The following is a 12,106-nucleotide window of genomic DNA, read 5'->3' on the forward strand; positions in this document are numbered from 1 at the left end:
GAGGGAATAGAATACAAAACATTGTAAGCAGGGCATCTGGGTGGCTCAGTGGGTTAAAGCCTCTGCCTTCTGCTCAGGTCATGATCTCAGGGTCCTGGGATCGAGCCCCGCATCGGGCTCTCTGCTCAGCGGGGAGCCTGCTTCCCCCTCTCTCTCTCTGCCTGCCTCTCTGCCCACTTGTGATCTCTCTATGTCAAATAAATAAATAAAATCTTTAAAAAAAAAAAAAACATTGCAAGCATAAGCAATTTCCTACATCACCTTGTGGTCTAGAAAATGTCATCAGTGCTACCATTAACTCTTTTTATGGCTTCTTCCGGTTTAAACTAAAACTCCTTACTCCACATCTCTTCCAAAAATCTCATGCCAAACATCTCTGATTCTTCTTTCCTTTGCCATCCCCTCTCTTCACCTGGAATTTAGAAGAACTATCATAGTTTGGGCTTGACCCACCTCCTGAATGCTCCCTCGGTCTCTCTTCTTTCCTTCCCCATCTCCCCCAGGCTGAGCAGTGGCCATTTCCCCCTCTCACCCTCTGACTGACCTGGACAAGACCTCTAATCCTCTAGACTCTGGTACATCAGGAACACCTTTTCTGCTAAGCTCTCTACATGGTTGCCCCCTGTTGTCCCTTGCTGTCTATTCTACTTTCATACTCCAGTGGTGCCATGAAAATATTAAATCATGGCACTTTCGAACATATTTATTACCCTCTTTGTTCTGTTTGTTCAACTTCTTTTATTTCCAGTGGGCGGGGGAAGGAGAATATATTATTCCAGAGGACCAAAAAGCTTATGCATAAATTAGGAATAGTGATATTTACCAGGCATTGTAATTTAAGAAGACAAATATAATTAATTGGCAGAAGATATGGTTCTTTTTGCTCCATCTGCCACAGGGTAATTAGGGGAACATTGTGATGTTTTGTGCTCCAATTTCCCCAGTGAAAATTACAATTAATAACATACACAGAAATCATTATTTTTTAAAAAATATTTTATCAGTGCAAAAAAATTAGATGGGCTAAAATTCTAACTTGTGTTCTTAAAAAGGCAATAATTATCAAAAGAGCTGGGGTTTTTTACCCTTTTGTCTTTATTTCAGATGTGCTCCAACTCATAATAAATGGTTTGACTTTGGCTATAGATTAATACCAAAGTACTGCTGATAAACTAATAGATGATAGAGCACTTTACATTCCTTGTAGGGCAGAGGACCAAATGAAAACCTTCCCCAAAACAGCTCAATGTCTAAAGTTTTAAAAAATAAAGGTCTCTGACCTGAAGCTCACATTCAGTTGGTCCCAGGAAAATAATTAAATGGCTCCTCAGAATTTCTCTGGTTAAAGCATTCTAATCAATTCATTTAAAATTATTTAAATAGAGTACTTAACTACTTTCTTTGTAGAAATAATATTAATATTCTGTTTTCATACAAAGGCTTTCACCCCAAATATAAATCGTAGGAGAAATTTGCCAAAATATGTTGACATGATGATATCCTCCACCTTGTATATTTCTTCCTTCCCATTCTACATTGCTTTAAACAATCTTGTAACTTTTTTCATTCCATTAGACCAAAGAGGAAATTAGAGAATGTGGATGGGTAAAGATATCAATAAATGGGTAAAGATATCAACTAGGTAAGAGGAATAACAATGTCAGAAGATGCCAGACTAGACTGATGAAGACCAAGGACCAACGCACTCCACTCAAACGTCTCTGTAACTCACCCAACTCTCCACCCTACCTTGCCTCCGAGTGAGGATGTGCCCCCAGGAGTAGGAGGAGACGTTTTCAACAACAGGAACAATGGGAGTTCAAGAAAAGGAATTCGGTTCAGTTACGGAAAATAAAGTCATATTTTGGTACATCAGAGTTTGTGGCCTGGGAGGTGACAATTCACACCAAAACACTGTGGCCTGACTGGCTGTCGGGTGGGAGGCTGTGAGAGGTCAAAGCAGGCACGGCAGTGCAGTAGGTATGATTCTGGAAAGCAAAACCTAGAAAGGCTTCTCCAAAGGCTTCTTGGTTCTGCTCCTAGGGAAGAAGCAATCCCAGAATTTAAGCTTTTGTGCATGAGACAAATGGCAGCAGGTGTTTGGAGAGAGAATGGGCGGAGAGGCGAATCATGGCGGAATAGGCAGCGACTTTTGTCACGCCATATGTGAAAAATATACTTTAATAGTTTAGTATGACAAGGTTCCTCCCTTTCGTGAGTGCCAACTTCCCTTTAGTTACTTTTGCTTGACAAACATCAACAGAGTGATTGAGTGGACCTGCTGCCAGCCAGGTCGAGGGCGCCATTTTCTGTTGTAGGAGGCCCTGAAGACTCACAGGATGTGGACAGGATGGTGCCCAGCACAAACTGAGCACTTGTTAACTAGTAGCTGTGTTAATATTACCCACTGAGCTACTAAAACAAGTAAGAGAGCAGAGTCTCTCTATCTGGAATTAAAAAAAAAAAAAAAAGTTTAAGATAATCTTCCAGATAATGAGTCCTAAACAGAAATCCATGTGGACCACACACAAAAATCATTACCCTCCCTCCACGCCCATGGGAACATACTTATTAAAATGCCTTTATGTTAAATTTAGCAAAAGGTGAGACCCTCCAGATATTAAGCGTTATCCAATGGGGTTCATTATGTAGAACGTAGTAACAGTTTTCATAGTGATGCCATCATCCAACCACTTGTCCTGTATTCAATCACCAAAGATCACCCATTCGTGATGCTTACACAGACAGTATTCTGGGTGAAGACAGTATTCTGGTCCATGACAACAAGGACCAAAGCAGTACAGATACACTAAAATTCTTACGTGTAGAATAAGACTTTCATAAGATTTTGTCATAGTCTTCAAATGTTCTATTGGTCTCATTTACAATGATGATTTCTAATCCTTATATGACCACGTATCCAAGTTACTACAATTATACCCAACACTAATGAAGCAGCTATCCCTAATCAGATACAAGGATGTGGACCTAAAGGACATCTACGTTTCCATGCTCATAGATACCCCAATGGGACAAAACCACAGAGCAGCTATAATTTGTAAGAACAAAATTTTCCATGAATCAGTAAAGCCCTGAAAGCTTTACAAGGCCTCTTCTAGAAGGAATGATTTCTGAAGCATAGTGTTCCAGTAAACTCAGAGAGTAGTGACAAAACATTCTAAGATAAAGCCATGACATGCTGTTTCCTCCCTCTGGGGAAGAAGTTACTCCCTCTGACATAATACAAGGAACTTACCCACTCAGACTTTCTCCCATTTCTCTAGAGGTTTGAAGTGACCTTTCAGTTTGAACCCAGCATCTGTGTGTGTGTGTGTAGTGGAGGTCGAGAATCACAAGGTCTGGATGGAATTCACCAGGCACAGCCCCTGCTACTCTGTGTAAGCACCGTACTCGTACGGAAAATGGACTTCCTAAGAAGGGGGAATAAAGCAAGGCTGGCTGACAACTGTTCACTGGCTTTTGGAAAATCGGATCCAGAAAAGGGCTGATTTAGATGAAAGTTCACTGGCTAAATCTAGGTCTACACCTTACTGGAGATGTTTCCAAATTTTTTTTCTTTTTGCCTTTTTTTTTTTTTTCTCCTGTAGTAAGCCAAAAACAGAGTGTGTAGATGAGGGGGGATATGGCCTTATTTTAATTTCTAAATGTTCCATTTCCATGGGTTTTTCCTATTCACTATATATCAAATTACTATGCTGCTGTGTTTTTCAATGTCCCAAATGCAACAGGAAGGAGGATGAGAGAGCTCTTAGATCTTCCTCTTCTGTCTTTATAACAAACAGGAACACCTCCAACCTCTTGCTCTAAGGTCTCACTTCCAATTCGCGTCTCTGCATCACTTGGGAAGTGTAGCCACCATCTTCCCATGTGTTACCTGCATACCCCAAATCCACATCACTTCAATTCTTCCCAAAGTCTGTGACAACCACTTTTACTCCCCACCATTCTATTGCTGCCACATGTACTTCCCCCAAACTCGGAGTCCCCTGAGGTGAGCTGGATCCCTCCCCCGCCCCCATTCCAGTACCTTCATGTCGTTGTTATCCACAATGACCCACACATCACAGCCCAAGCACCTAGACCTCTGAAGGACTGGCTTGGTCTCTGAGCAAGATTTGAAATATCTGAGGGCAAAGTGGACTCCATATCCTTTAGGCTATCTTTTCATTAGTTATTATTCTTCAGAAATGGGCTTTTGGAAGGAATTGGAAAATAGAGTTCAAAGTTATGATCTTTGGCAAGAATACGAAGTACAAATATTTTATATAGAATCAAGTAGTCATCTGCTTTCACAATCAACATGACAGAGATGTAGTATTTCCCCACTACTTCAGTTCAAGCTTTTAAAGTTCTCCATAATCATAAACTGGCCTTTCTCTACCTATCCAATGTAGTTTTCCACTCTTCCCCCCAAAAATTATGTACCAAGATCCAACTATCTTTTTCTACCACCATCTTAATCATTATATGCCAGAGTTTCAAATATTAACATTCTCATTACTGTCTCATCAGCTACATCACTGTTTTATCCAAAAGGTTTCCATCCAGAATTACAGTATACACCACAGTAAATGTCCATATAACCACCTCAATCGTGAACAGTTCAATCTCTTAGTCCAATATGGAACTTCTAAAAGTTTAAGAACAGCAATCTTAAGTGCTTTGACATTCAAATGTTACCATTTCTGCTCCTTTACTAAACTAACACTTTAAAAGTTTCACTTAAAGGAGCACCTGGGTGGCTCAGTGGGTTGGGCCTCTGCCTTCGGCTCAGGTCATGATCTCAGGGTCCTGGGATCGAGCCCCACATCGGGCTCTCTGCTCAGCGGGGAGCCTGCTCCCCCCCCCCCCGCCTGCCTCTCTGCCTGCTTGTGATCTCTCCCTCTGTCAAATAAATAAATAAATAAATAAATTAAATAAAATATTTTTAAAAAAAGTTTCACTTTAAAAATTTTCCCCCTCCTTGTTAATTAAACTAATGCTTCTTTCCTTTAAAGATTTAGATTCTTTGAGAATCTAAAGAGGAGCCGGAATATACAAGTTGCTGCCACTGGAGTGTAGAGTTTTGGTTGTTTTTTGTTGTTTTTGTTTCCTCTTACCATTCTGACCCAATAATATTTATTGGCAAAGACTCTCAAAAACTGGCAAGAGCTATAAATTAGACATTTGAACTCTTCTCCCCCAGCTATCCAAAAGAACTGTCCAAATTTCCAGTACGAAAATGCTTTACCTCATAAGGCTTATGCCTTAAGGGAATTGAAAATTTGCCTCTCAGTCAGATGAACACATGGGTTATGAGTTATTAATTATACATAATAAGGCTCTGGGATAGGATAAATTGAACTAAACCATAAAGCTGACTGATACATAATATATCCCATATTTGTGTTGGATGATAAAACAGAAAAATCTAAAAGTTAGGGCCATGACTTGGATGGAATCAGAAAGGCGAGAGCCCACTATCCAGATTCATCACCAAATACCGAACTGTTATTCACTGAGTCCATAAACGCCTGAAACGCCCACTGCAGAAAAAGATTAGTCCTCTCTCTCTCTGTCCTCTCTATTCCAACCCCTAGAAAAAATGTGGAGAGAGAATGATAAGAAGATTTATATGCCAGAAAACTGTCCACAGTTACACAGACAGAAACATACATATAATGCATTAAAATGTATACATTTACTTTTATACATTATTTACTTAGATGCATAACTTTAAACACAAACTACCAATTTAGGACAAACAAGAGAAAATAAAGGATTGTTAAAAGGCCTAAAAGACATGTCAACATTAACCTTTCAATGCCTAGGTAGAATTCAAAAAAAAATTTTTTTTTTTTGGTAACAGACTCTGGGGTACAATGGATTGATTTTAAAAATTCTTTCTAGTTGAATAGCACTATACAATGTGAGCAATACAAGAATAAAAAGAAGACGGATCTTCTAGTTACAGGACTTAGCAGAAAAAAACGAAATAAAAAAACAGGATAGATGAAGATTATTTTTGTTGATATTAGACTTTACCATAAGTAATCCAAGGCCACCAACTTCTAGGGAGTGGTACTTTAAGAAATTATATATCCAAATTCATTTAAATATCCTAACCAATAAAGTAAAATAAAACCAACTGGATATTGGTTCAATTCAGTTAACACAACTGGATGACAAAGGACTAATGAGTAGCAAAGAATGAGGTCCTAACTTTTAAAAACATGGGAAAATACTTACTACAAAAAATAAAAATAAATAAATTCAAGTATAATTATTTTTAGTTTAAGCTGAAGGCAGGAATTATTTCAACAACAACAACAACAACAAAAACAATCCAAGTTGCTGCTTTCCAGATGTACCTACTACTTTGATAAAGGGAAAAGGACATAAATAAAGATAATATTTACTTTTTTCTAGTAGAACTTTCATGATATAATCCAGACTTGAGGTTACTAATGACCTGAGATCCATTAGCAAATTGCATTTACCACTTAAAAATTAAAAAGGAGTCTTTCCTGCTTTAAAACATATGTACACACACACACACACACACACACACACACACACAGATCTTGATCTCAGGCACAACAAAATAGAAGCTGCTTATCAAACCAGCAGATACCGTGAGTTGTAAACTGAGTAAACACGAGCATGACAGTAAAAAATTTACTGTTTAGAAATAGCTTTTATGTGTTTACAATTGTTTTTGAGACACGTAGTACCAAATTACTTATGTAGAGAGGCAGATATCCCAAGTATTCCTCACACATTCACCTAGACATTTTGGCACAGTACCAAAGTCACAAAGAAAATCTACACTTTTGCTGCAAAAAGACACGATCTTTACTGGTGCTGAGATAAACAAAGAGGTAGCACAGAGAAAGTGCCACCATTTTTCTCAGATGTCATCAATTACATAAGACCTCAAAACACACTCTGATTTGAAAAAAAAAAAAAAAAATTCTTGCCAACAGTTAAGAGACTGATTAACTTCATCTATTTCATAGTAGCAAGCCCTCCCCAGATGTTACTAACAGGCAGAACTATTTGTGTTAGCCCTTTGTTACCAGAGACAATTGCTACATCTCTATGCAAACATGATGAACTCATTTTATTAGTCAAATACTTGAATTCCATTCAAGTGCACTTAATACAGTAATACACATTATAAACTGATTGAAATTAAAAAAAGATCTTGGATTGGAAAATGGATTTTTAAAAATACGATACTGATTTAGAATTACATGTTTCATTGATGTCCTGATGAAATATACAAAGCAAATGATTTGTTTCCAGCATCTCTGAAAGATTATCTAGTCCTTTAATATATTAAAATAGAAGTCAGAAAATACATCCCTGAAACCTAGAACTGGAAATACAGTTCGAAAAGTTGAAGCCAATTTGATAACGTTAATTTGGATTATGGTTAAATGGTAAGAGGATAGCTCAGGAGTTGACAGAAGTTTCAAATAAGTAGAATTTGTTGTAAATAACATAAATGAAGGTAGCAGTAATGTTTACAGGGTCAGATTTTTCAGATCCACGTATATAATGTGAGTACTAAGATCCTAAAGATTTAATTCCTTAAAACACAGCTGACTATTGAGGAAGAATAAAAAAAATCCAAATGGATTACAACTAAAATAAGGCTGTTCTTTCTTTTATAAAATACTTCTGGAATTCGTGACACAAAAAATACGCACAGAAAGACATGTCGAATTTTCCATCTTTTTTTTTTTTTTTTAAAATCAAGGGATCACTGCTCCTGAAAAAATCTCCCCACGTGTTTTGCTTTCTTGTCTTCTTTTTCTTCCAAGAGCTTTGCTACAGATGTGTATCAGCTGTGTATAGTGATACGGTATTTGTCTGTTCCCACAACGGAAGAGGTGGCTTTGTCAGACAACAGCTTGGTCTTTAAAATTTACTTCTGGTAGGATTCTCTCACTTTCGCCTGCAGTGCGTCACATGTCTTCTTGGCATCGCCTAGAAGCATGGCCGTGTTAGGTTTGTAGAAGATGGGATTGTCCACTGCAGCATAGCCAACACCCAAGGACCTCTTCATAACGATGACCTAAGGAGCAAAGACAAAGGGAGAGAGTGAGTGTATGTAACAGACACGACGGGCACGTGACAGGGCCAACACCACCCTGCCCTAGCTCTGAATGAAGCACATACTGCGACCAACTCCCGAGTGCACAGACTTCTACGACACACAGGGAATGTTTTCTAAATGCATGTTTACATTGTATTAACTCTCATTTTAAAAATGTGCCCGTACTCCTATCCATGAGAGAAAAATCACATTAACAACAGAGTTTCTTCTCACTGCTTTTCTCCATACAGACTGTGTAACATCTTCCAGTCAGAAAAATAAGTATCATTCTCTGACTGGGCTTCAGAGAACAAACTTGGCACATAAACTTCTGCTACAGATCCTAAGATAAATGTAGCTGAGTGGGAAAATGGGATGGTTCTTATTCCATCACTTTAAAGTGTAGCAGAAGGTTCCACGACGAAAGCCCGAAGAGCGATCCAGCCCATCATAAGACAGAGCGAATGACTAATATTATGCTCCTACAAAGCAAAATGGAAGTCAGTCTGTCTCTAATACTGATGCGTTAGAGTCACTTAGAATTACATGAGTTATGGAGGGTGCTATTCACTTAAATATCAAGTCAGTTCCTAAAGAAATGGAAAGCCCTTCTGTGGTAGTCTGGGACATGTAATCTATCCAAAAATGAAAGCAATATAAATTTACTCCCACTTCACACAGCCTTAGTACAGTAACGCATTCTGCAAACTCTCAAATACGGATGACCAGTGCAATAATTTTCCATCTACACATGAACAAGTGCGTATCTCATCCACCACAAATTTCAAGGTCATGTATTTACAATAAAAAGAAACAAAATGAAAGGGAAACGTACATCACATCATTACGACGGTTAAAATGCAGATCTGACCTGAGAGTGGTAAGAAGACCAGCCCTCCACCAGGGCGGCGGAAATGGACAAGCCTGTGAGTTCTCCATAACCCAGCAGTTAGCTTCCATGGAGGTAAGGTGCGTGAGCAGGCCTTGCCTCCTTATGCCATGTCACAGTTTGGATTTCTAAATCACCTTTCTTCTGGACACTCCATAACAACAACAAATGCCCTTTCAAAAACACTAAACGAAAAAATGTGCTCGTCTTCGTATATGAAGGCAATGATACTGACTCACTGTCCCAGAGGGAAGCCATCTGCTTCACTGGACGCTCTCTGGAAGTCAGCCAGACTCATTCCAAAAGCTCACAGCTCTTTTTTCAGCTGTGGTTACAGATTTTGTTAATCCACCCACATAACATCATCTAGTTCGAATGCTGACCAGCACATTTACTTGGGTTCTCTGGTGACCACCGAACAGACAGAAGCTGGATAGAGACGGCGGGGCCCTACACCCACTCTAGCTCCTGGAGCTCCCAAAAGGCATCGGCACTCCTCACCAATGGGAACCAGGAAAGCTCCGTGTGCATGTTCTAGGAGACATCTGATGATTACAATGAAACACAAGTCTGAAGCCTTACCTGCTTTGACTTCCAGACCTCGAGAACCGGCATGCCTGCAATAATAGAGTTGGGGTCTTCTTGAGCGGCTGAATTCACAGTGTCATTGGCTCCAATCACGAGGACCAAATCGGTGTCTACATAATAAAGGAAAAAAAGAGAAATAAAAAAACGCAAATGGGTCATTTTCTTTTTTCTCAAGCAAATTAGAGTGATCTGGACTTTAAAACAACAATAACAGAAGCTAGTGTTTATAGGACGCACACTTGTGCCAGGCACTGCACAAAGAGCTTCCTCAGAGAGGCTCAGGAACCTAGCCAATGTCACACAGCTGAAACAGTAGATCCTGCAGCTCAGCCTGAGCATCCTGACCAAACCTTGCATTGCTGTGCTTCCCCTCCCCCACAGTGGATCTACCCAATCTGACTTGATGGTTTTTTATTATCTCACGGTGATCTTGCCAGTTAAATTATTTTATAAGATTTGCATCCCATTTTCATCTTTTAAAATGACCACATAAGATGCTATTTGATGTCTCAAAGAAAATGGTCTAAGGGTCTGCACTGTATTAAAGCTGTGTCCATAATTTCTGGAACTGGCAGGTTTCACACATAATTTAGCAACAGTGAAATCTGAAAGGGGGCATAAAATGTCCCAAATTCCCTCTATAATATAAATTACCTTAGAACTTTGCCAAAAATGCCATGTGAATGTAGATATACACACAACTTCATTCTTTTTCTCTAATAAACAGTATTTTTTAAGTTTACAGTGGATACTTGCCAGAGGGAACCGGTTTAACTTTAACATACATGATCTTGAGCCAAATGTCATTAACATTCAACATCTACCCAACAACAGCCATAAAGTACAGCACCTTATCTAGCAAAGTCCTGGCACTTGAAAAAAAAAACAAAAACTACTTTCTTGATTGTGAGTTGGTACAATCGGAAACCAGTAAAATCTCAGGTGCTGAAAAGAACTGGACATGAAATTATCAACAGAAGCAATTTTATAAGTGAGGAACCTGAGGCTGAGTATCCATTTCCAAAAGTGAGAGTCAGAACGTGGATCCGAAAGCCAGGTCTCTTTAGAATCCCTCTGCAATGACTTCCACTGCCCCCGCCCCGCCCCGAGATTTTCACCACCTTCCGATCTCCTCCTAGGCCCAATACTACCCTTCCCACTCACGAGCCTCTTGGACCTCATTCCGTACTTTCATTTATTTCATTTCAACTGTACACCTCCTAGGAGCAGGTTACTCTTCATCTGACTAGTAGGTCTTCAGTAATCCCACAAGGTAGGTCCTAAGACTGGTATCACTTTATTCGGACTAAGAACAAGCTTCTCCATCACCCCCACTACTTACCTGGGAAATCATGGTTGATCTCGTCCATTTCCAGCACAATATCGTATGGCACCCCGGCCTCAGCCAGCAAAACATTCAGCTGACCAGGCATCCGGCCTGCGACTGGGTGAATTCCAAACCTAGACATGAAACAAATGAACAGTTGGCCTTACAAGATGGGCCAAAATGTACAGAGACCCCTACATCACCCCCAGATCTGCACACTTTGTTCCTGGCACCTTCACTCTTCCTGGTACTATCTGATCTCTACAAGAGGGGCTAGAACCAGTCCAGATATATGATCAATCTACAAATATTGAAGTTGGAGGTTTAATCTCTCAGTATACACAAATGAGAGCTCCTCTTGAGAAATAAATGTAACCTTAGAACCTGACTCTTTGTATGTTTCAAGTACAACAAATTCCCAACAACATGAATAAATATCACCTTACATTTAAGAAGCATTATGTTCTTTTATGATACTTTCTGATAAATCTTGCGTCTTTAAAAACTTATGTAAGTCAGCCTGGAATTAAACACTTGCCATGAAAAATCACCACAATTCCATCAAAAGCTGACTCCACATTCAACTTTAACCTCTATGTTCAAAGCTAGAGAAATAAAATATTGTCATTACAGGAGTTAAAGGCCTCCGATCTTTCCGAGCATGATATGAAGCATGACTCCACATCCCGGGAGAAATGTGATAGCAACATGCTGGAGTGTTTCAAAGAAAGAGTGAGACACAAATCAGAGCTCCACACTTTTATTAAGGCAAAAGAAGGGAAGCATCAAGAACTGTCTTCCAACCACGACCATAATGGGATCTTTGGGGTAATTTAAAGCAGCCTCTTGCCCACAGTATTGATCTCTGTGCCCTCAGCACTGGGCACCATGCTTGACACATAGGAAGGCTTCAATAAGGAGGGAGTGGGTGGGTGAGTGAATGAGAGTGAATAAATGCAGCAAAAAAATGCATTTTATTGTAGTTCTTGGCAGGGATCCATCCAACCTCAGCTTAAATACTTTCAGTAACCAGAAACTCACTCCCTCCAGAGGTCAATTCCATTACTAGACAATCCCAATAATTACATCTCTCTCTCTCTCTCTCTCTCTCTCTCTCTCACACACACACACACACACACACACACACTCATATTCAGCCAAGGAGAACCCCCATCGCGTTGCTTTCCAAGGTCTGTAG

The 12,106-nt window shown here is 39.6% G+C and overlaps 1 protein-coding gene across 5 annotated transcripts in view; it reads right to left on the minus strand.

Moving 5' to 3' along the window:
* Positions 1-7,098: 7,098 nt before the first annotated feature.
* Positions 7,099-12,106, minus strand: part of NNT (nicotinamide nucleotide transhydrogenase) — a 92,510-nt gene continuing 87,502 nt past the window's right edge. For all 5 annotated transcript variants that reach the window (XM_080803546.1, XM_080803548.1, XM_080803545.1 and 2 more), the window contains exons 20-22: positions 10,924-11,042; positions 9,576-9,691; positions 7,099-8,083 (exon numbers count right to left, since the gene is read on the minus strand). In XM_080803546.1, coding sequence (XP_080659672.1) covers positions 7,934-8,083; positions 9,576-9,691; positions 10,924-11,042 — 385 coding nt within the window. In that variant the 3' untranslated portion in view covers positions 7,099-7,933. The remainder of the gene's footprint in view (positions 8,084-9,575; positions 9,692-10,923; positions 11,043-12,106) is intronic.

The sequence above is a fragment of the Martes martes genome, assembly GCF_963455335.1.
Source record: "Martes martes genome assembly, chromosome: 5".
NCBI classification, from domain to species: domain Eukaryota; kingdom Metazoa; phylum Chordata; class Mammalia; order Carnivora; family Mustelidae; genus Martes; species Martes martes.